Source organism: Zosterops lateralis, assembly GCF_965231275.1.
Source record: "Zosterops lateralis genome assembly, chromosome: 5".
Lineage (NCBI taxonomy): Eukaryota > Metazoa > Chordata > Aves > Passeriformes > Zosteropidae > Zosterops > Zosterops lateralis.
In genome coordinates, this window is record NC_139766.1 from 48,587,300 (window position 1) to 48,612,715 (window position 25,416).

The 25,416-nt window shown below is 36.2% G+C and overlaps 1 protein-coding gene across 1 annotated transcript in view; it reads left to right on the forward strand.

Annotated features, from left to right (window-relative positions):
- TBCK (TBC1 domain containing kinase) overlaps window positions 1-25,416 on the forward strand; it is an 88,013-nt gene that overhangs the window by 8,727 nt on the left and 53,870 nt on the right. The window contains exons 4-15 of the mRNA XM_083862521.1: window positions 13,211-13,325; window positions 14,779-14,852; window positions 15,848-15,989; window positions 16,488-16,548; window positions 17,854-17,915; window positions 18,698-18,759; window positions 19,221-19,369; window positions 20,264-20,402; window positions 21,825-21,924; window positions 23,782-23,831; window positions 24,174-24,303; window positions 25,118-25,216. Of these exons, the coding sequence (XP_083718647.1) occupies window positions 13,211-13,325; window positions 14,779-14,852; window positions 15,848-15,989; window positions 16,488-16,548; window positions 17,854-17,915; window positions 18,698-18,759; window positions 19,221-19,369; window positions 20,264-20,402; window positions 21,825-21,924; window positions 23,782-23,831; window positions 24,174-24,303; window positions 25,118-25,216 (1,183 nt within the window). The remainder of the gene's footprint in view (window positions 1-13,210; window positions 13,326-14,778; window positions 14,853-15,847; window positions 15,990-16,487; window positions 16,549-17,853; window positions 17,916-18,697; window positions 18,760-19,220; window positions 19,370-20,263; window positions 20,403-21,824; window positions 21,925-23,781; window positions 23,832-24,173; window positions 24,304-25,117; window positions 25,217-25,416) is intronic.

Here is a 25,416-nt window from a genome sequence, read left to right on the forward strand (position 1 = left end):
AAGTTAGCATGCTCAACTTCATTTTTAAAGATTAATGCAAATAAGTGTTTGGTAATTTATGGCCAGATTATTTTCTGCTTTGAGTGTGGCATATTTGGGATCCTAGAATAAGTACCTTCTGCTGTAAAAACTCTTACCAGGTAAATTTCAAGAACTTTCAAAGGAGGGGAAATGAGTGTCAGTTTTTCACAATTCTTACCAAAGGTAAGCAGGTACTGAAAAGGAATATATTACAGCTCTCTACCGTTTTCTTGGTGGTTTTTTTTCAGGGTATTGCCATAGGGACATAGTAACTGCAGTTAATGCTTCTAAAAGTGACATTAATCCAAATTTTCTTTACTGTGCTTCCATTGGGCATCACAGTAACAGGAGGGGAGCTCTTTTGGAGTTGTATGCCACGGGAAATTCAGGCTGCAGCCATGGATAAGCAGGTTTGATAAGGGTAGGATAAGAATTTTAGTCATTGATATAGGATAAGAGTTTTAGGCATTGATATCCCATTTTTCACTGGACTGTTGTCCACTGTCTTCTCTGGCAGAGATTGTAGTCCGTGTCATTGTTTCCTGTTTGCATATTCTCAATTTAATGTTGTGTTTGTTGTTATGCTCACTGAAAGGATGCACTTAATTTCAGTTTACAGCAGTCACATTAGTGCAAAATCAATTCTGAAGTATGTTCAGGAGTCTTTCAGATACTTAAAAGGCTGGAATTTAAGTACAGTCACACAAAAATAGTAAATACGCGATTTAAGCTCACAATGGTTTATTGCTGTTCAGAGAGTTGAAAATGTGTCTCAGTCTAGCTGGCTTCCTCTGTCTTCCTGCGCATAAAAGGATTTTTTTCCTATGAATTAATTGAAAATAAGTCACAAAAAATTATGGTAGGTACATGTTCTATGCTTTAATAGTCTCAGTACAGTGGCAATCAGAATTTCAGTTTTTCCAAGTTGCTAGTTTTAAGTGTTGCTACTGAAGACCAGAATGTAGGACGTACATTTATCTTTAAGGTTCTCCATCTTTTAAACAGATTTCCAACTATTCCTTTGAGATACCTTTTCCGGACAGTGTTAAAGGAGTTATATTCTCCGCTCCTGTGCTGTTATAAAAGGGGTTGTGAGCATTTCCTTTTCTGTCATGCTTCAAGTGTGTTTCTTCTTTGAAGAACTTGGTCTGCACTTGTATTCATAACAATAAAAATGCCAGCAAATACTGACATTCAGCAGACTTTTGGCACCTACAGTACAGTTTCTGGATTGGTCTTCAATTTGTGGCTTGGACAGTCTAAGTCCATTCCTTTCTTCAATAAAATATAGTTGTCATATGTTTTGAAAGTCATGGTATTGAAAAATTACTAGTGAACCATCAGATACAAGGTATAGTTTGTTATACATGGAACATTTGATGGGAAGCAGACTGTGTCTGCAGCTGTTTACTAGTTTGGAGAAAACATGATCTGATGGATTCGGATGAGTACATTTTATTTGGCTACATTAAACAGTTGTCTGTTCACTGATTGGACTAGAGTTCTTCATGCCATCATTGCTGTTAGTGTGCCTTTGGCAAACTTGAAGTAAGACTGTGGTACAGAAGTTATTAGATGGGGAGGAAAACAATTTCTGAGTAGCCAGGCATTCTTCAAAAATATTTGTAAAACAGGTGCAAGTCATCAAAAGGCCAAAGGTTTTACATGATTTGACTTGAAGAACTGCATATGAGCAGAGCTTCATGAGCTGAGTGTATTCTGCTTTGAATCAAGTCTGTATTGGAATTTCACATGAGAAATCCATATATCACAATAAGGCTGAATTTGGCAAGGATAAATTATCTAATAGCAAAATGAAGTAGCCTTAATAAACAAACTTAAAGGTTGTTTTTTTTTCGCTAAGCATGTGTGAAGTACCATAGTGTAGGCATTTAGTGTCTATAGACTTTTTCTTTACCTTCTTGATAATGCTGTACTTGAAAAGGTACAATGAAAGATTATCTGTTAGTCTGAACTTGTTTATATATTGTCCTATTATGTTTTTCTTCATACAAAAGTACTGGTTTATTTCTATAAGTAATTTTTAGCCTGATTGCAAATCTTCCTGTAGCATTCCTTTTACCATAGGTTGTCTCCTGTGACTGCCTTTACTCTCACAAGAAAACAATTGTTTGGAATGGAAAAGGGATGCAGCTTGCATAAGGCATTAGAGGTGAATGTTGTTGCTTGAGATAAATGTTTGAGTGATCTTTTTAGGTATGGAACCAAATCCTTTGCTTGCGTAATTGGTTGCACTGTTCAATGGCAGCACAAAGACATTTCAGAATGCTTATGTGTTTCTTCCTTTTGTGTGAAACATAACAGTGAGTGCATGCTTATTTCTTATCTTCTCTTCCAGGAAAAGCAACAAGAAAAAGAGAATAATACAACTCTTTGAGATTACGATAGTATCTGCCTCTTGCTATTAAAATGTGGATATGATGGCTGTATAAAACTGTCCTGGTTTCAGCTAGGGTAGAGTTAATTTCCATTCAGTAGCTGTTACAGTGCCGTGCTTTGGATTCAGAGTGAGAATGGTGTTGATAGCACGCTGATGTTTTGGGGTTTTGCTTAATCATGTTTATCCTCACTCTGCCAGTGAGGAGGTACACAAAAGAAATGGGGAAGGAGCAGAGCTGGGATAGGTGACCAAAACTGACCAGTGGGATATTCCCCATCATGTCATGGCCAGCATCAGCTGGGGGCAGTTCTCTGGAAGGGCAGCCAGCCTGGGTCTGGGAAGAGGGTCTGGCATCAGTCAGTGGATGGTGAGCATTGTGCATCACTGGTTTTTCCCATTTTATTACCAATATTATTACCATTTTATTACCAATATTATTATCATTTGCTGTTATTACTGTGTTTTACTTCATTGTCACTTATGACACTAATCATATCTCAACCTACAAGTTTTACTTGGATTCTTCTTCCCAATCCGCTGAGGTGAGGGGGAGAGAGGGAGGTTGAGTGAGTGGCTGAATGGTGCTTAGTTTCCAGCTGGGCTTAGACCATGACAATATAAAGTCTGTGACTGGGGAAAAAGTATATGATTATTTCAACCTTTTGTTCAACTGTGCATTTTCTGTAGTTCTTTGTAGACACTTGATACAGATTTCCGTGCTAAAAGAAGTATTAAAGATCTTGAACAGAAGATGAGTTATGCTGAGTTAATTGAGAACAAAAGTACTGTAGAGTTTTGAGTCTACAGTTTCTAGTGAAAGAGGATGTTGAGTTTCAAACAGACAAAACACCATCCTCAGCAGGAGGGTGGCTTCATCCTGCAAAGATATCTCTGCAAGGAATTGTGTAAGGATCATGTTAAAATTCCATTCTACATTAACGAGTAAATTACCACTAATGAGCTAATGGCTGAAAACCCAAATGTCGAATTTGTACTGTGCAAATCTTAGGGGATTTAAAGCACATTATTAATCCTAATGTTGATTTATGATAGTTGTGTTTATCATAAAAATTGCTGTAGACTGTGAGAACAAGATGTGGTTAGTATATGGTTATTCTAACAAAATGCAGTGTTTGACACTTCATCCTGCTTCTAGAAGGAAAAACAAAAAAAAAAAAAAAAAAAGGAAGAGTGAGCACTTGTTAGACTTGCTTTATAGTCCATCCTTCTAGAAGGAGGTTTTATTTTCTTAAGGTCAAGTTCTTGCTTTTGAACTATTCAACAATGTCTTCAGGGGAGCATTTGTTACTAATTAGGGATCAGACAGCTGGTTTATTTAGGTGCAGTGATATGCTTGCAAACATCTCTAACGTCATTGTGGTTTGAGGTTTGTTTCTTCTGTGCATATGGATATTCTCTTCTTGAGTGTATAACTAAATAGGTACCAGGGCATCAGACAGTTGTGATGGGAGTGTTTAAAAGGCTGGCAGATCAGGCTAGTTTTAAGGTTTCATTCATTCATTAGCAGTATACATATTGCTAAAGGTTACCTCATGCATGTTGTTACTCATCACTCTGTACACGGAACTGATACTTCCTGTAAATTAGCTGTGGGTATCCAATACCACTGAGCTGGTGCTGTACAGTCAACAGAGGCAGCTCTGGCCCTTGATGGTTCTTAGAAGTCAAAGTGGTAAAGCTTGAGAGCTCTTCAAGTGAAACATGAACTGGTCTTTCTTCTACTATTATCTAATGCCTGATATTTTTATGTAATCAGCATTATCCAGCCCCTCCAAAGTGATTTCCTGTACTTCCAGAAGTACTTATTTTATGTTTTGCCAGTCATCCTTCCTATGTATTTGGGAGTATGTCCTGGGTATTTAGAGTTGGTTCTGCATTTCTTGCCCTTTATTGTCACAAATTTTGGTGTATGGATTTCTCCTACATGCAACTGCAGCCTTCTCTATTTCCCCCTTTGGTGATCACATTTCTCTTTTCACTTTCAAGAAAATTTAATATTAATTGTATGGTGATTGATAAATTTCTAATTTATAGTTACAGGCATCTGCTCTGTCTACACAAAGGTTTGTGATTATCTCCAGATAGGTGATACCTGCCTGTTGTGATGATGTGTACTGGTTTATAGATCAAAGTGATGTACTTCCTAGCAGCTTTTGCAAGATTAGTTGCTAGCTATGAAATTCCTAGCAGCACCACTGCTTATTGGCCTAGTTGTAAAGTCCCTTTGATCACTTGAATTTGCGGGCTGTTCTTCTCTTGAAACTTCCCGTTCTGTTTCACTTTTTTGCAGTGTCTGTACCATTGATGTAGGGATCCAGATTTTTTGAGCTGAACACAAAAACATATCTAGGCAGGCTTTTCACCTTAAATATTTAGATGTTTTTTTAAAAAATATGTTTTGGCCAAGTTATTTGTTAAATTAACACTGTTGCAGCATCTAATTTACGTGGAGTGCCTGGCTTTAGATCTGTGCAGTGTTGCAAGATTTGTTCATAGCTCTAAAAGTTCTGTTGAAAATTTTTAAGATGGGGGAGAAGAGATTTAATTAGGAAACTGTCTTGTTAATAATGCTTAATCCTCTCATAGAAATCCCTGCAGAAATTAAAAAACCAATCCTGTCTAAGTGCAAGGACAGCATTATTTATTGATAGCTAGTCATGATTTCTAGAACTGTCAGTTCTGTTTATACTGCCCCAGAGCTGCAATCGCATTAACTGCATCAATAATTACCCTTCATTTTCAGCTTTTCTTTTGAAAATTTTCATTGATCAGATTTTTCTGATCCACCTAGGGCACCACAGTAAGAATGAGAGAATCTATGTCCTTGTATGATGAGGTTAGGGACCCATCACTTCTCTTGCAATGTGGAGGAGAAAGTTGGTATGGCTGGCATTAAGTAAAACTCTATTCTCATGCCAAAGATATAGGTCTTCATTAGAAATAAAGTAAAATGTTTTACATTATAACCACAAATGGGAGAAAGCACTCCTCTGATCTTAAAATGTCGGATCAGTACGTTGCCCTCAGTTGCTGCAGGGAGAGTTGATGGAGTATGAGTTACAATGTGTGGCCTTCAGAGGAGTCCAAAGGAAAGTAAAAGATTTTTGGAGATCTGAGTTCGATTGATCTTAATTCTACTACTTTTTATGAGATCACCCTTTTTGGAGAAGAAGAGGAGAATGTGAGATGTGTTGTTTCCTTCAATGAAATTTTGGCCCTGTGACATATGGTGCATGTATATAACGCTATTGAAGCTACTTCTTTATTGTATATTTTGAGGTCGTTGTCTTGTTTGTTCCCCGTTAGGTCTTCTTTCATTGTCACCTGTGCATCTAGTTCTATTATGTTACTCAGAGTGTATAGTCAGTGGTAAGAAATGTGAGTCTCTTTATCAGGTTTTAAATCAGCTGCTTTACCTAATTTTGTATCTAGTGATTGAAATAATTTATTTCATTGCACTTTTTGGTCCAGTGTAAAGTATCACTATTACATGTTTTACATATGAGCCACCTGAGGATAAGATGCAAAAAACCCCCAGCTTTTTAGAGGTTAATCAGGGGCAAGATCAAAACCCGGGAATGTGGATTATCTTTCGCATTCTGTTTGTTAAACAGGATGGCACTAGAAGTTTCATTAAAGTAGGACTTTATAAGGTGTACTTACTTTTCAAAACTACTTTTTTCATTTGCTATCCCATTTTTTGGGAGAATGCTGGATGTACAAAAGGAATTAAGGTGCAATTAAGTTTGAAAATTTTTGGTTTATGACTTAAATCATTCAAAGTGATAATGATCTGAAAAATCACCTGTCTGATAAAAAGTGTTGTATTCAGTCTGTGCCTTCATCTATTTTTTATGGACTTTTATCTTACATTACAAGTTGAGACCTTCATAAAAGTGTAACATTATCTGTGTTGCTTTTAAAGTCATGCTTGCAGCTTAAAACTTTAAAAAAGGAATGAAAGGACTTTCTGAGTTTCCTCAGGTGAGCGATGAACTTGTTGAAGATATCCTGTGTGAAATAACCTTATGCATGAGCTAGAAACTTCTGAGGACTCTGTCTATAAAATTCTTTTTTTGTGTGTGTCTTATTCTCTGTTTGTTACATTCCTTTCCAGTTCATTTCATTCTGGTAATGTGAATGCATTTCCAAGTAAATTGGCAGTGTTTACAGTCTTGGTCCCCAGTGCCATTTTTTAATCAAACACATAATAAAGTGCTAAATAAACCATTCCCACCTGCATCAAACTCTTTATGTTCTGTATAGGGTATTTTGTAATTTATTTACCCAGGAAGACCCAATTTATCTGCACATCTGGTTTTCAACCCAGTTCTGCTTTTTATCCAGTTTTCCAGCTGGTTGATTGAGGAATAAGGAGGTCAGATGGCTTTCTTGAGGTCAGCATAGTGATTGTCTCAGATGGGATTATACCCAAACTTTATCCTTTGCTGAACCACTTGGCCACACCACTTCTAACCAGTCTATCCACATTGTTGGCAGTAATGGAGCTAACTGCAAATGTCATTTTCTTTGTTTTATAGTTTTGCTTGTATTGAAATATTGTCACTTTTATGAGTTCAGAAACATTACATCTGTTCACAACCTGGTTCCCTTTCACTTTGAACAGACAGAGTTTTTTGCGATGAATCTCATTCCTGGATTCCAAATGTGTATTAGTTTCACACATTCAGGGATAGTGATTGATGACGTTGCTGGTTTGTGTTGCTCTGGTGTGCTTCCTCAGGGCAGACCTGTCTGACACTCTGCTTTGGAAAAGGAACCCATGTTTTCACTCCTATGTATCAGTGCTATAAGCTTCTTAAGACTCCTGCTTGTTGAGTTCTCTTCCTTTAGAGCTTACTTTTTACAGGCATATTACAATGTTAGAACAAGATGCACAGATTTAATAAAGGAACTTACTTGAGCACGCGTTGCAGTGTATGTACCCATGAACTCTAAGTCTGAGGAAAGAGAAACTCAGAAACATGGTATCAGCATAATCTAACTCTGTTGGGACTTGCTCTGCCTTCCTATGAGAAGTCAAAATTGTTCTGGTTCCAGTTTTTGTCTATTTTCTCTTTCTTTAAATTGCCACTGCAGTGAAGAAACATAACTTAGTACTAATCCACATGTGCATCTTTAGTACCTACAAAATTACAAGACTCTGTGCAGTTAAGTAGATGACAAGAAGGCTTGCTTTCTGACACCAGTCCTGTTTTATTTTCAGATTCTAGTAGGGCCTCTGTTCACTTCACTTGATGAAACACTCTTATTCAAAATAGTCTGTTAAGTACTGAATGCACTGTCAGTGCTTTCCAGGCACAGCTTTCTTCCTTCTAAAAACTGAATTGGGAGCTCTGTGTTGACTGATACAAAAGCATAAAAGGAAATTAAATTTACAGCTGGCCATAACCAGTTAAAAATACCACAAATGTATTGGTAACAGCCAGAACTATTTCTCCTTCCCCAAGATTTTGCTCCTGCCTTCACTTTGCTTCCACCTGTTGTTTTGCTCCTGTCCTGCTGTGCAGGTACATGAATGTGATGGGTTGACAGGGGCCAGATGCCAGTGCACCTACAAGTGGTAGCGGGACCGATGCCCACATTCTTTCCCAAACATTAATTCTTGCAAAACCAGCACAATCACTATGTACTGATTACCTACACTGTAGTAGCTGCCTCTGCATCAAAAGGGAAGATGACATAGTCTAGAAAGTAGGACTGGACACAATAAGAAGACAGGAAGATCTTTTGAGATATCCAATTACTCTTTCGTATTAAACTATTTAATTGTAGCACTGAAAAAAGATGGAGAAGATGTACTTCCATGTAATGCCATGAATGTGCTTCTCTTAAAGATAATGGAGTGAATTTGTGTGCAGACTGACATTAATTTTCCTTTAAACTGGAGAGAAAGAAACTTGTGTGAACCTGTAACTTCCATGAATGCTGAAAATTCATCTCTTCATTGTTTCTTTTCTCATGTTGGAATTTTTTTGATCAGACAGTATAGTAAGTTAAGCCTCCTGACACCACCCATGTCTGATTTCCAACTGTGTGATCTGCAGTCCTCTTGTTCTTTCATATTCAATATGTCATGCATTAAGTAGTTTTTATTTTCCCTTCAGCAATCAGTGGTGTATGTAGCAACTACCATGCTACTGGCTGTGAAATGCATTGTTCCACAAATGCTCTTCCTGCTTCAGAGTTGAGCAATGATAAAATAGCAGGAAGATTTTACCAACAGAATTCTTGATGGGTGTGGAATGCCACAGGAACTAGTAGGTAATATCAGATATGATGCTTAGGAGGCAAAATTTTGTTTCACCCAGAATAAACCTTGGATTAGAGGAAGCCAGGAGAATATCGAAGATAATTTCCTATGTGCTTGCTCTGTATTCCCTTTCTCTCAGACATCTGCCTGCCTTTTTCTTTTCTTTTTTTGTTTTGAAAGAGAATAGTTCTGAAATAATTTTTGGTCTGAGCTAATATGACTATTTTTAGGATTCAGAAGACCAGTAATTTTGTCTAAAATGGAAATAATTAGTTGCAAGAAGTTGTTTGTTCCTAGAGCATCCTATCTTGGAGTCCAGTTCCCACTTCTACAAGTAACTGCATTATCATTCCCATTAATCAAAAAAATAAATTAATAAATAGCCACTTAAATTGAATAACATATAAGTAATATTGTTTGGGTTATTTTAGCAAGAATTCAGCATACCACATTTTTGTCATAAAGTTTTTGGTTTCTAAATAAGGCATTTTTTTTGTTTGCTCTTGTGTTTATGTTGACCTGTGGCTTGGGCAGTTCTTCTTGACTGTTTCTTCCCAGGTACTGCTCAGTCACTACTAGGTGAATATGCTTACTCTTAGCTCTGCAATATCCTGACTGTTTTCAGGGCTTATTGTCTTTACTTGGTTCCTGGAAATCCATCTTTCTCACTCTCTCTGCTAAAATCTGATCCTTTTGAAAAAGGTAAGACACTGGATATGCCAATTTCTTCTAGTACTTTCCCTTTCAGCCTGGCCCAGAAGCTGTTCTCATTTGGATGAGGGAGTGTAGTGGATGTACTAAGAAACTTTTCTTCCCCACCCCACCCATCTGAATCCAAAAAGTGACAACAGTCTCCTAAGCAATCAGATTATTTCATCAGTGGGTTTGCAGAACCACAAGAGATTGAAACTCTGCTAAAACATCTGTTTCCTGACAGGTTTGGTTTATTATTCCTGAAGTAAACTTCCAGAAAATGTTTTTGTGTCCTCAACTGTAAGAATTCAACAGACTGGAGATCAGGCTGGCTGCTAAGTGGAAAAGTTAATGTTTTTTGTGAAGGCACAGTGCAGCCACCTGTGTACTATTACAGTGTGGAAATTAGTCATTTGTCTGGTATAGCTTTTGGTCTGACAAGTTCTGGAGGTAATAAAACAATTCTCCTTTTTGTGGGTTTTAAGTCGACTTCCCTTCTATCTCCACCCACAAATGCCATGCACATGCTTCTTAACCATGCTGGGTTTTGTACTGTTGGCTGAACTTGCTCATATCAACTTGTAGAGATTTTATATCAACTTGTAGAGATTTTTTTTTCCTCGTTCTACTTACAGGATGGATCTGAGGTAGGAATATAGTTTTCCTTAGTGCTTCCTTATCTGTGCATTCAAGTTATAGCCCCAAACCTGGTATTGATTTTAATCCTTACAGTCTTTTAATTCATGGTTTAAAGTATGAAGGAACACTAAATGACCTCTTTTCATGGCTATGTTTCTTCTCCAATCCAGGACAATAATTAAATTTAACCAGTATGGTTTTATACCCATGTGCAATCTTTTCTCTTGAAGAGAACCCCTGTTCAGAGGCCTATCTGACTAGACTACAGCTAGATAGATTTTTGGTATCCAGATTGAAGATTAAAATGCAGACACCTTCTTGAATGTGCGTTCCTTTAGCAAAAAGAATTATTTCTTTTCCTGCTGGTGGGGAGTGGCCACCTTATCCCCACCTTGTTTCTAGTGCTTTTGCTGCTACTTTTTTCCCTCTGCATTTTTTTAAAGGATGATGCTGGTACCTCAGCGGTTCAAGAGGCCCAGTAGTTAAACAGGGCTACATCTATCATAGTTCAGCACTAGCTGGTCTATTAAAAAACAGGCTTCCAGCTGAGTGGGTAAAAAGTTTCTGAGTCTGCTCAGATCTTGCCACCAACACTGGATTTTTGTAATTGTCCTCCTCATTTAGAACAATGTGGGTTTTTTCTATTTATGGGGGTTTTTTTAACAGCCAAGCTAACCTGAAGCCTGGAAGCAGTTTAATGAGTGTACCCTCTGCATCTGCTGAAGGCTGATGCAATGCTTACAACGTTGAGAGTGGCTGTACCAACTGAGAGAGAGCTGAGACCCACTGAAGCAAGGGAACAGCCTTGGTAGTGAGGCTGGGAACATCTGCTGAACTTGGCCTCTGGGAGTTTAAAGGAGAGAACTCTCATGGGTTGTAACCACACAGTCTGTTTCCCTAATAAATAAGAGCTACACAATGTGCAGCAGCACAGTGCAGAGGTTTTTATACAGTTCCCTCTCTGCTGAAGGACCAGCTTGAGGTCCTTGGCTCAAGGCTTCTGCCCAGCAGGGTGGCATCAAGACTTTAAGAGCACTGAGCATTGAGTGCACATTGAAAAGTAGTTACCACTCGTGTGATCCTGATCATTGTAACAACAATCTTTGTCTTAAAGAGCAAAAAATCCCAAAGCAGTATTTTCATGTATTTGGGCGGGTTCTGGGGTGTTTTTTTAATGAATTGCAAGAGAACTTGGAGAATAAATGGGTGGCTGAGGCCCCCTGGTGCCAGCAGAACACACTGCCTGCCTCCAGCAAACAGCCACCAAATTTCACTTCTATTAGTAGTTACTTTTGGTTTTTTAATATACTGTATTTACTTTTATTTTTTAACACAGAGAAACAATGTTTAGGCTAGAATACCTCATTATGTACTAATTGTTCACATGCAATGGTTCCCTTACTGGAAACATGAATACTCCTTCATTTATTTTTCATGTCTTGTTTTGCAAAACTGAGCAGAAAATGAGAGAGTAGCTTCTGTTTGCTGCCATTATCACTAGTATTTGCATTGCAGGAAAAAATATACAAGAAATTTGAAGATTTGTAAGGTAATTTTTTACAACATTGATATCTCTGCCCAAGAATGACTGAGAGGAAAGGTACACAGCTAATAGCGTCTGGTACTGTGGTAATAAATATATTTAACTTGTGGTTGGGAGGTGCTAGGGAGGGAGGAGCTAGATGGTTGTGGCGTGTTGTTTTGGTTTTGTGGTTATTTGCCATGAGGTTCTGGTCAAATTGCTAAGACTTTGAGAATCACTTTCGAATACTATGACCTAAGATACAGCAGTATGGACATATGCAATGATAGATTTCCTTTGAGCCTAAAATTTATCAATAAAAGTACATATTCACAACTATTCTGAATTAGTACAGAGCTCTTCCAGGAAAAAGGTGAGGATCTAGAGGATAGCTCCATGCAGGATAACTTAGTCATGGCTTTTTTCAGTATTTCTGTGTTGCACTAGTCTCAGAATTTGTTGTAAGTGTGGCTTTTGTCATAATCTAGCTATTTACTCTTGTGACAAAGTAGTTTTGTCATTCCATCAGGTATGAATAGCAGCTAATGAAGTTGAAGAAAGAAATTAATTTTGGTGTTTAGTCAGATAGTTGGCTTGTCATTTTCATTAGTCTGACATCCTCATTTTGCTGTTGTGCAAGTTTTTAATAAGCAAGAGAAGGTGGTGAATATCCTCCAGAATGCTATTGTATGTTATTTTTTAACAATGAAATTTAAAAAAAAATAATAAATGGGATGTAAGGTTAGGTCTTTATAAGCAGATATACTTTGATTTATGGATGTTATGTAAATCAGTGCCTGCAGTAGGAAAGTTACCAAAAATGACCTGAAATGGCTGAAGGGGAGTGGACAGAATGAAGAATAGAAAGTTAAATGGAATCTCCCTAGACGACATGAGATCTGTGGCTTTCATTCTTATTTAGAGAGCACTTTGGAAGCCTGTTGTGGTGATCGGTACAAATTCCCGATCAGCTTTTCCCAGAAACTCCTCTTTAAAGCTATCAGTCTTTAGAGGAAATGGTAAGTTTTGTCAAAATACAGAGTTATGTCAAAATGTTTTGGGTGACAAGCTTTGTTGTTTCTTTATGAAGATGGTAAGGTTGATACTTCCAAGATTGTAAAACTAAATGTGCTGAAAATGCTGTTTTCTGCCCTTTTTTTTTTCTTATTTTAGATTTTGAGATGACTGAAGACTATATAGGTATGATCTAGTCAGGCCACTCTACTGTCTTCTGAATAAGCTATAGTTACTATCTGAGTTTTAAAAACCTTCTGTTCAGCTGAACTTTTTATGAATATCAGTAGGATACTTAAGAAGAGCAAATAAAAATAAGAGAGGGTTAAGATTTTTTATTTCCTGATTAGGTGAGTTTCTGTTGAAGAGAATATTCTATACTTTGTCAGAATTTTCTACACTTCCTAAGGACCAGTTCAGGGTGTAGAAATCTAATTGTGGGATTTTGAGATGTATATATGGCACTGAACATACCCCACCATATTCCATGTTGATCCCTTAAACTGTTCTGGAATTGTAAATGTCTCACTTTTGTTTGGAATAGCTGTGGAACACTACATTTTTAGAGATTAAGAAGGAAAACATTTGCTATAACATGTTGTTGGTTTGTTTGGTTTTTTTTCAGTTCTTCAAGGATCTTATGCATAGCATATGAGGTTTTGCAAGGTTTACAATATATGAATCAGCATGGAATGGTCCACCGAGCACTCTCCCCTTGCAATATTCTTCTGGATCGAAAGGTACAGCTCCAGGAATAAATCTGTGGGTTTGTTTGCTGCTAACAAGTGCTGTGTTGTATCGTAGATGGAGACTGGACAGTCACAGTCCTTTTGATGGGGAAAAAAATTACACATCTGGAAAGTTGATTGTTATGTTTATCTTTTTTAACTACAATTTTCCCTCATTTCCTAAGTTTCAAATGTAGTGCCAAATTTATTGTTCTATTCTGTCCCAAACCACACTTTTTCTTCCTTCTCTAAGTGATAATCTAAGTCTACTTGTCATCATTGTAATTAGTTGCAAGACCTTCCTAGCTGTTTAAATAGAAGAATAGTTCTTGTGGCTAATTAGCTGTCATTAATATTTCTTGTGTTCCATAGTGATATGGTACTTGCCTTTTTAGATATCAAGGTATTTTTTTGTTCATGTTAAATTATTCAAATTTACGTATCTGTCAATGTTGTTACCACAGTATTGAGTTGGCAGCGTGGAATACAATTTCTGCTCATAAAAGTTGAGAGAAATTGATTGCTTCTGGTGTCCTCAGAGCAGTTTCTTCATCAGAACCAACCTGTCTGCATAACTCCTCTATCCTTTTTTTACTCAGTTTAGGTGCAATAACTAGATCCTCCCCATGGAAGGCAAAGAGAAAGGAGAAGACAATGATAAGGAACATGTGTATTTTTATATGTTTGTTAGCAAATGAAAATCATAATAATGCTCTAACATGCAAAAGTACTTTAGGATTTTAAGGTACTCCTAAAATCAATTAAAGAACAGAAGAGGGCCATGAGACAATAAACTAAGCTCTCCCCTGCCCTTTGAAATCTTCCTGATGTAGCCTTCTCTGTTGCACCATCTGGAGGCTGGCTGAGTGTATTTCAAAATCCAGCAGAAATAAGTTTAACTCTATGCCTAATTTTCTTTTGTTTTAGTGTTAGTGTTCTGTCTTCACATTAAAAAAAAAAGCCTGGAAAAATTGTTTGTTTGAAGTATGTGTTGATTCTGATAAGAAGAGCAAGATAGTAATGAGTTGATGGAAGGTCTGCAGGAGCAAGGCTAGGTAAATGGAAGAGTTGAGGGAATAGTGTTAATGTTTAGGTGGTTCTAAGAGTCAAACAGGTTTTGAACAGTTTTCAAACAGGAAGAATGTTCAGTGGAGTATTTAAGTTTTTTCAATTTGCTGAAAATACACTGTCACTTAAAAATTTCTGATGTGTTCCAAAGGGATTTATTTAATTTCTTGAGATGTAAAAAGCATTAGAAATAAGCATCTCTTTAACTTGCACTGCACTTCTGCTTAATAGATGAGACAAAAATGTAAGAGGGTGCTTTTTATAGGTTTCTGTCCTCTGACAGCTAATGCAGTTTGAAATATTTTTTTAATTTTTTTTTTTTACTTTTTTGACTTAAACACAGTTTCTTCCAATGTTGGATTCTGCTGCTCTTGATAATTTATTTTTCCCTTTTCAGGGACACGTGAAGTTGGCTAAATTTGGACTCTACCATATGACTGCTCAAGGTGTTGATGTTGACTTTCCTATAGGGTAAGGATGCAGCTACACAATGCAAATATATCAGAGACTTATTTTTTCAGGAAATAAATTACGTTTAGAGTACCCCTTATACAGAAGCTTCTGATAATGTCACTAAAGAGGTTGTCATCAACTAGGTAAGATGACTGAAAAATAGGGAATGGGTACCATGCCAGCATGTTAGCCTAAATCTGTGATGTCAGTCTTTATTCCCTAGATTTGCCTTCAGATACTAATAGTTCCCTATGACTTGGATTCCTAATTTCAAATTTAGGAAAATGCACAATCAGTGCTTCAGTGTTGCCCACTAATGTAAGGTTTCTGTCTCTTTATAATTATATTATCTATTTTCAAATGATCATACTATATTACAAACCACTGCTTTGTTGCAGTGGGATTTTTGTCACTTTTTGGTTTTTTGAAGTGTCATGTTTTCAAATTAAATGCTGAGCTGATTCTTGAAGACATGGTCAAAAGGAACTGATGTTTCCTTTCAAAATGTGATTGCATATTTTTTTAGGTGTTATAGTAAAGTGTTGACAAAAAGATAAGTGATAATATTACTTTAAAATCATCTAGTAGAAGGCAATATATGTCCTTAACACTTTTTGTTACTTTTTTTTTTTCCAAATTCAAAAGTTATTTGACAGGAATACACTATCAGTGAAAAGATTATTGCCACCACCATCCCAAAGTATGAGTCTAGGATACACTTATTTAATATCCTAGCACTGAAACTCAATCTGTGTTTTTTTTAAGATATGTAAATATACCACTTTGAAACCTGAGGTTTCCTTTCACAAAACAAGAGAGCCACTGATTGGGATTTGACCTTTTGTGTAGTAAACACTACACTGGAGTGAAACTTTGCTGTGATGTGTAGATTTTGACTGAATAAAATAGGCAATATTCTGGTTTCTCAGAATGCCAAATTATGCTGATTATGTAATGGGAAGTCACACTTTTTGAATAGATGGATATTATCTAATGTTGCTTCATCTTTCTAGGTACCCATCGTATCTGGCACCTGAAGTAATTGCCCAGGGAATAGGCAAACCAAGTGATCACACTCAGTGTGAGAAGCCTCTGCCTTCTGGCCCTAAATCAGATCTGTGGTCTCTTGGTATAATATTATTTGAGCTTTGCATGGTATGTAAAAGAATAATTCTCTTGATTTTGACTCTGGGGGAATAGTTTCATTAACTTGATTGCTCATGAATGTGGGGTTAAAGTTACCCTGCCCATCCTCCAAGCCCAAATATCAGAATATGTTAGCATTCCTACCTGGACAGTACTGATTGTTCAAGCAATTGGATGCGTTTTGGTATGTAGAATGCTTGGTATATGTGTTAACCATGAAGGATAGTTACCTGTGGAGCCACAAAAATTTGACTACAAGACAGTTCCATTTAAGAGAAGTTATCAATGATACATTTTTGCTGTATCATGATGTGAAACTATTTCTGCCATATTTAGGATAAATAAGGGGTTTTGTTCTTACAGATACTTTTGATATGTCTAAAATTCACATGTAGAAGCTTATTTCGCTGGTTTTGTATAAAGATGGGATACAATGTTATCTAAGTATTTTCCTTTAGTAGATGTTTCTTTCAAATTCAAGTGTAATTTGACTTTGTTATTTTTTAGGGGAGAAAATTATTTCAGAGTTTGGAGATAGCAGAAAGATTGAAATTTATACTTATGTTAGGTAAGTAGCACAAAATCAATTTTTCAAATTTCCAAGCAGCTCTATGATTAGAGCTTTACAGAGTAATCAGCTTCTGATGCTCAGACCTAAAGCACTTTACCTTTGTCATCTTTCATCTACAGATTTAAATAGGCATTTGTAGCATGTTGTTTCTCTAGGGAAAGTATGGAACTGGATGCCAGGGAAAAAATCTTGGGAAGAGCTGGCAGTATATTAGAGTAAGGGGAAACTATTAAAAAAAATATAAGACAAGAAAACATCCTCAAGAATAATGGTCGTTTTCATGGTTATTTGTTGGTTTGTGTTGCAGGAGATTTCTGAAATGAGATAGGAATTGATGACACTGAAGAAAACTATCCCTACAGTGCCTGTTTAGTAATGGCCAAGCAGGGAGAAGCAGGACTCAAGTAGGAAGACAGAAATAGAGAGAGATGAGAAGTGTTTTAGTGAACGCAGGCTTTTTTCTCTGGTTTCACCTTCAAACTATGAAACATCACTGCACAAGTTGAATTTTGGCTTGATGTAGATGAGTCAGGAAGTGTGACTATTCTTGCTGCTCTTAAAACTTGATTTCTGGTGGTGTTTATGTATAAACCTTGGGAAGGGGAAAGGCATGAGTTGGCAGTTTGAAGCCTTAGCAATAAGTTATTATTATACAGAGCAAACAGCAACACTATAAAAATTAATTGCTGTCAGGAGAAATATCTTTTTCATTCAGCAGCTAGTGCTTGAGTGCTGAAATTCTGACTGTCTTGGGGATTTGGTAGCAAGGCTTTCTGAAGCATCTCCATACACTTCAATCTGAATTCAAGTTGTTGGTTTATCCACTGAAAAACATTCATGTCCTGACTTGGGAATTATTTGTTCAATAAAGTAGTGACAACAAGTTCCAAAATACTACTAGTATTATCTGCAGCAAGGAGCAACAGAGGCAAAATGACTTCAAGATTCATGTAGGTATTCTTAAGTTCTTCCAAGGATTTTTCTTTTTATTTTTTTTTAATTTATAAGTTGAAAAACTGTTTTACTTTATTTGGCAGAGACTGAAACTCTGGACTAGGGCTGTAAATATGTATTCACTTACCTGAGATGTGCTACTTACCTTTCCTAAGCTGCTGTCTGCATAGGTTATAATAATTTTTATTTCTGATTTTGATAATTTACTTTCAAGTGATGTGGCAGTGTCAGTAAAAAACCAAAATTAAGTGCTTTTTATTTGAGTGGATGTTTATCTGGTATCTTGTTTAATCAGTATCACTTCATTAATTATCTTTAACTTTTTATTGTTTTGTTTGTTTTTCAAAGGCTGTGTAGATGATATTGTAACTGTATTGGCTGAAGAACATGGTTGTCTTGATATTATTAAGGTTTGTGAAACTCATTTGCTCTTCCATGCTGTCATACCCAGAATATTTTATTATTGCTGCATTGTATTTTGCATATTTATTTTTTTAATTCATTTGGTCACTTACTTTATTGCAGTATGATGAAAAATTTTGAGGTCCAAACTAAATATCTAAGATCCTTTCAAATAACCAGCACTGGTAATATTATTCTTTGTTAAAATTGCTGTCAGTTTCAGTAAATGTTAATGTTCTCTGAGTGGTTTAATAAGCTATAAATTTTCTGTAAAATTTTGGTGATTCAGTATTTTTCTTCCAGAAATTAAGTTTTGTATCTGGTCCACTTTACGCATTCTGATAGTGTATGTTTATGTAGTTCAACTTTTTCTTACCCACAAAAAATGATCACTGAATTTAAGTGTCTGTATATTCATATAGTGACCCAACTATATTTCATATAGTTGAGACACTGTATGAAAGAGTTCTGATTTTTAGCAGAAGGAAGTTGCCAGGTACTGCATTGTTTCCAGCAGAGTACAGAATAGCTAAATTAAAAAATAAGTAAAAGGCTGCATACATTGCAAATTTTTCAGATTTTTTTTCCCCTAAATCAAATGTAGGATTGGGAGGTGAGAATTGCTTCCCCAGAATTTTGGTCTCACGTAGCTAACCTCATGTGCGTAGGTGTGAAATTTTATTGCCCTTAAAGGAATAGCCTGTATGTTAAAAGTTAAGTATGAGCCAAGTGACTTGCTGAATTAAGACAGTAATAAACAGACCTCCTCCATATTTTTCTTATGTTCCAGGACCTTTCTGAAAATATCATAGCTCTACTGAAGAAATGCCTTACATTCCAGCCTTCTAAGAGGCAAGTATTCAGTCCAAGGGCCTGGTAATCTCTGTGGTTGCTATGAAATTAGAAGAACTGTTCCTGGACTTTTTTTGGAATACTGACATTTGGGCTACCTATAAGAAATTCTCAGTTTTGTGCTTTTCAGTGTTTAAAAGAGAAGAATTAGAGGTCTGTATTTGGGCTGTAAACAGACTTGTTTGTTGTGCTGCATGAATTGAAAAACATTGGTAGGCATTTTTGCTATTAAAATTTCTAATATAATAAAAAATTAAAAATATAATAAAATATATAATATAATAAAATATATAAAATAAAATATAATATAAAAATATAATAAAATAATAATTATTAAAAAATCTAATATAATTTAAAATAACTTGCTAATATTTGTTACTGGGGGCCTTTTTTTTTGCCAGAATGCAAGATTTTTGGGAGCGCTTTGCTCTAATTGTTTTATCCTCTTCTCTTAATGTAAGGCCAACTCCAGAGGAATTGCTACATGACAGTTTGTTCAGTGAAGTATCCTCACTATATCCTCCCTTCCACAAACCTGCTGGTCTGTTCTCGTCTTCTCCAAGGTGTGCCAATTTAACACTTCCTGAAGACATAAGTCAATTATGTAAAGGTAAAAGCAGGTAGTGGGGTAAATGTCATTGGAGGGGGAAGGAAAATAGAGTTACTGCATTTTCTCTCCAACAAATTATTCACAGAGACTATTTAATGTTGCAACACCAGATTAATGTAGTAAGTTGTTTAATGAAGGGAGACATGGGCAAACATGTTTTGAGGGATGCGTGCATGCCAAAGGAGTCAAATCTTAATTTTATGCTTCAGCCTCAGGGAAGAAAATAACATTAGTATTCAAGTCCGTGATGCAAAAGCAGGATATGTGCATGTATGAGGTCATTTTTTTCCACTTATTGGTAATTGAATTCTGCTAGATCGTAGCATAAGATGATTTTTGGAAGTACTGGAAAAATAATTGTTTGTGAAGGAGGTCAAATTCTGGACTAAAAGATTAAACTTCTAAGTTTTAAACTATGGTGTGTTAAAAATGTTTTTGCTCTTAAATCCTGACTATTTTTGTCTTACAGAGTTGTTTGGAAAATCTCATATATATGAAGATTTTTGACTTGTTAGAATGAGTGTGGGTATGTGAAGGGAAGAGAGGTTATAACCACTCAGTGGGAATCGCTTATTTTAAGCCTTACTGCTATGTACAAAACACTGTTTTGTTTTGTTTAAAAACACAGGAATCAAAAGTCCACACTCAGTGTATTTGTGTAAGGGGTTCATGGCAAACTGCAGAAATATCTGCTTTTTTAATGACTTCTTTCCTTAAATCTCCCTAAAGAGCACTTGCTAAGGAAAATCACTTTTCCTCTAATTTCACATTAAGGTTATGACCTTGCAAGCAGAAGGATTTTATTTTTTTCAACAGTATGTGTTTAGAGTCGTAGAAAGAAATACAAACTACCTAAAAGGCAGTAATTTATTTTTGTGTAATTTCTCCCAACAGATGAAGATAATGATTACCTAGCAGAAAGATCAGTTGAAGAGGTTTATTATCTCTGGTGTTTGGCTGGAGGAGACTTGGAGAAAGAACTTGTCAACAAGGAAATCATTCGATCCAAGCCACCTGTCTGCACACTTCCCAAGTAAGGATGGAGAAGCACTTTAAGGAAAAGGAGGATGGATGGATGGATGGATGGATGGATGGATGGATGGATGGATGGATGGATGGAGAACACTAGTGATTGCAAGAGAACATACTTAGTTTAAAGACCTGTACGTGTGAAAAATGCTGAAATGGCATTCTTGAACAGAAGGAAATTGTCACTTCCCCTCTTATCCAGTTTAAGGCATTATTTGAATGCCTTGTATCTGTTGCTTACCTATTGCTTTCTGAAATTGCAAAGATGCTGGTGAAGTGGAAAATATGGAAATGGGAGTCCCTAAATTTTGCACACTTTCCAATAGTATTAAGTTTCAGTAATAATTTCTCACTGTGCTTCAGAGAGATGTTTGTATTTTAATTTCATACCTTATGTAGTGAATTCTCACATTCTGAATTCCCTTTCACAGAGCAGCAGTACTGAATGCAGCAGCAGTTATTCAGATCAGCTAATGACTTTTTTCAAAATGTTTTATGACTTAGATCTCTGTAACAGCATTTTAGTGATTGCTGCTTTTATCTTACTGCTGCACATGCTGCAATTTTATGTAGAACATTGATGTTTTAATCCTATGATCTGATCTTAATAACATAATTATGTACCCATACATATATCTGTTTCTCTGTTTAAAAAACAGATGAAGTATGTGTACAGCCAAAATGCAGTATCTCTTAAAAGGAAAATGGTGGAAATAGATTTTAAGTGTTATTTTGATATCAAAATTAGTGTGAGATTTTTGAGAGGTTGCTTATTTCTTTGCCCATAGGTGAATGTAGGTGCTTTTCAATTATGAGAGACAAATATTTTCCACCATACTGTCTATCTTGAAGATGAGGAGTAATTTCAAGAATGGAATCTAGATCTAAGTGACACTGAGAATACTAGGTTTATTTCTGAAAATCAGTTTCATGTGGCCTACTTTAAAAATATTATAATAATGGAAAAATTGTACATTCTATCTTGGATACGTTTGTATCCTTAGATGGACTGCAACAGAAAAAGTCAGATTTTCTCTTGAGGTCTTTTTTCATGATGGGAACTGTCTTTCATATGATAATAATATTTTATTTTTGCTTTTCACAATAAGTTACAGGCCTGGTCTGTGAGAGATCAAGGAATAAAAGGAGATACTAATCCCATGTCTCAGAATTCTTTTTTTATGTGCAAAGCAAAGTTACAGAAACCTGAAATGTGCTATTTTACAGAAAAAGCTGTCTGAATAACTTAAGGTGATTGTATATTCCCTTGATAGCAGTTTTTATGCCATACAGTCAATACAGTATACTCCTAAGACATAATACTTTGTTTTAAAAGAGGAAAGTTGTTGATGTAAGAAATTTTTTTCCTAGCTCAAGTCCTGTGTTATAAAACAACCTGATTCCTTTTTTGTTCTTGTTTTTGAAGCTTTTTATTAGAAGATGGTGAGAGCTTTGGGCAAGGACGAGATAGAAGTTCCCTCCTAGATGACACAACAGTGACTTTGTCTCTGTGCCAGCTCCGAAATGTAAGAGTGATACTGTGCATTTCTTATGTTCTTCTCTGCAGAAACATTTCTTTAAAGGGAATATGTAACAGCAGCTCCTACTGCTGTTTCTACCAACAGAAGTGCCACTGATTCCAAGAGACCACTTCTCAGTCAGATTCTGGTTTGTGCTATTAAATTGCTTTGCCTGCAAAAGCTTAATAAATTTGATTTGTCTTTTATCCCTCCCTTTCCTTTTTCTGTTACCTGTTTTGTTCCAGTGTAGTGCAAGTAGTTCTGTACCACCTGGTATTCTCCATGATTGCTACAAGTATTTGGTTAGGGAATGTCTTCTGTATGCTTTAATTACTGTCTGTCATCGGCTCACATTATCCAAAAGAAAAATCAATTCATTTCAGTTTTATCTCCTCAAAAGCTTTATACTTAACATTGAATACCAATTTTCCACTAGTTGATTAGTAATTTTTGGGATATATTTCATGAAATGTCTAGTTTAAAAGATCTCTTCAAAGCATTTTGCAAAAATGCTGTAATGCAGTTTTCTTCTGTCTTTGTTGGGAAAATCAACCTGTGATAACTCATGATTTGGCTTGATGTAATGATCAGTTACAAGATTTACTGCATATATCATTGAATTTTTTTAATTGTTTACATGTCTTTGCTCATGTAGAACTATATTGCTGTCAAGTTGGGCAACTATGCTGCACTGTTTGCAGCTTGCTTTTTATAGGAGTGAATGCAATTCTATCAGTTTTTTTAAAAAAATCCTTTCCATATGGTTACAGGGGTTACTACAAAAAAGAAGGTGACTCCTGACTCTGCCACCTTAATAGTAGTGTGTCAAACACTGTGCAAACACATTTCTTCAGTAGAACTTTGCACTGCTTCATACAGATGCATCAAGGCTGACAAAGAACTGTGTTATTTTTTTCAGTTGATCAGTTGGGCTTGCAAGGCAGGAGGGGGGTTAAAAATATGCAACGTCTATTTTAAACATAATATACTCTGCAACCTCTACTGTTCCCATTAGAGGGCAGTTCTTTAAGGCTTTTAAAAAATATTTTGATCTTTAATTTTGGATATTGCTGCCTACTTCTATAAATACAGCAGGAAATAATTGTATACTGATGTTTCATTTTGTGGAAGGTTCAAGACTGAACCTTGCAGCATTAGTTGAAGTAAGTTTTTTAACTTGCACAATTTTTCAAACACCTTTTATAGAGCAGAGCATGATGCTTATAATCAAAAGAGGAGCAGTTCTGAATGAACTGAGAATGAACTCTTCTGTCAGCCCCAAGAGGAACAGGCTGTGTGCCTGCAAGTTAAGGGCTGAACTGCAAAACAGGACACTGCAGGGAACATGGCATTAAACATTAATCATGCACCATAAGATGTCTGAAAACTTGAGTCAGAAATCCAGCCGTGTTTGTCTGTCACCTTGGCTGAGTGTATTTCCTAAAAGGAATTCAAGTTTGCATAGCTCTTGAACTGATTAGAATCATAAAAGCAAGTTATGCAGTTGTTTTGCAGCTACTTGGATAGAAGTCCACGTAGAAAAATGAGGAAACAAAGAACTATGTAATACTATTGATCTATTAATCCACGGTGCTTATAAACTATTCTTTTGTGTGGAAGTAGGTTTATGGATATCTTTAGGCAGGAGAACTTCTACCAACTCCAAAAGCCTGTATTAGCAAAAGGTTTTAGTGTTAAAGGCTGCGTGCTTCATTGCTGGTGAAGGACTGAGCTAATGCTTAGGTCTCAAGGCAAGTTACTGAATTTGGCAAAAGAATTGCTATTTAATAGTATTCCACTAAGATTTCTACTTGAATTCTGGGCAGCACTGTGATAACAAATTATTTTTCTTCCTCCTTACAGAGACTGAAGGATGTTGGTGGAGAAGCATTTTATCCATTGCTTGAAGATGAGTAAGTCTGTGTGTAAATTTGTACATCTGTAACACCCTGAATTTTGAGTTATTAGTTTTATTTGAGTGGCACACTGCACAGCTAGATACAACTGCCTCCCAAAAGCAAAACTAACATGCCTCTCGCTCTGAAAGTCAAGAGCTGATAAGCATGCTGCACTTAAGGCCCCAATACCAAACTGAGGATCTGAGCCTCTGTCCTAGAATCAATCATTTGTGCTGAATATTCAAAATTATCCATTATTCTTGTTTCTGACTTAGCAATGCTTTATGTGTGGTATTAATTATTTTCAATTATTTGTTTTTCTTGCTGTTCACTATTACTGTCCTTTCTTTTTTCCAGCCAGCCAGCTTTACCTCATTCCAACAGTAGCAATGAGCTCTCTGCAGCTGCTACTCTTCCTCTGATCATCCGGGAGAGGGACACAGAGTACCAGCTAAATAGAATTGTCCTGTTTGACAGGCTGTTGAAGGTATGGAGTCCTTGGGATGCTGGATAATTGGATTTGGTCTGTTAATTGGAAGATTTTGAAAGACCAAGTAATTGTAAAAGGAAGCAGAGATACAAGAGACCACAGTAGGAAAGGGGGAAGATAAAAACCTTTCAGAAGTATAAGAAGATTGAAAATAAAAATAGAACAAATCATTCTCAGCGCTGGTGAATACAGAAGTAGATTTCAAAGTATACGCATGGAAATAGAGCTGCTGCTAATACTGGTGATTTGCTGATGAAAATAATTTTACATCCTTTATTTTGTAACAGACTAAGCTATTATAAGTAAAATATGCCTGTAACAGTTCCACATTTCCAAGCAGTAAAGTATTTGAAAACATGGTAGTGCCATGTTATAAATGTGAGGTTTATACTGGGGAAAGGAATAGCAGCCCCTAATTTACATACATGCGGAGAGATGGATTCCTGTTTAAGCGTGAGAGAGCTGATGCCCATTATCAAGGATAAACTAGAAATGTTTAATAAAAACAAGATGGACACATGGTATGAAAAGAAACATATAATGAAGAAAAAGTTCATAGTATAAATTTGGATTAGTGGATCTGTCCAGTATATACCAAAGCACATGAATGCATTTATGAGAAAGAGTGGATATTTTAACATGAAACAGTAGTCCTTCATCCAGGCCTTCCAGTTAGGAATTAAATTCACTTTTTGTGAAACTTGTATTCACTGTTCAGGCTTTTTCATTTGGGGAAAGACTGTCTCAGGTTTGGGATTTGAATTGTTTCAGTTATATGATAACATTTTTGCGGTTAATCTCATCTTTAAAGGCCTACCCATACAAGAAAAACCAGATTTGGAAAGAAGCCAGGATTGACATCCCTCCCCTTCTGAGAGGCATAACCTGGGCTGCCTTGTTGGGTGTTGAGGTAAGGGCAAGAAATTCCAGTACCGACTGGGGGTGGAGTAGGTTAGGAATGGGGCAGACAAGGAAACTGGAATGGGTTTAAAGATTTGGCAGGTAGGTTGCTGGAATTTCAAACAAAATGAGTCATGAAATTGTGCAAATAAAGACGATGTTCTGACAAACATACTTCTTTTCTGTGAGGTTATTTGATTTCAGAAAGTA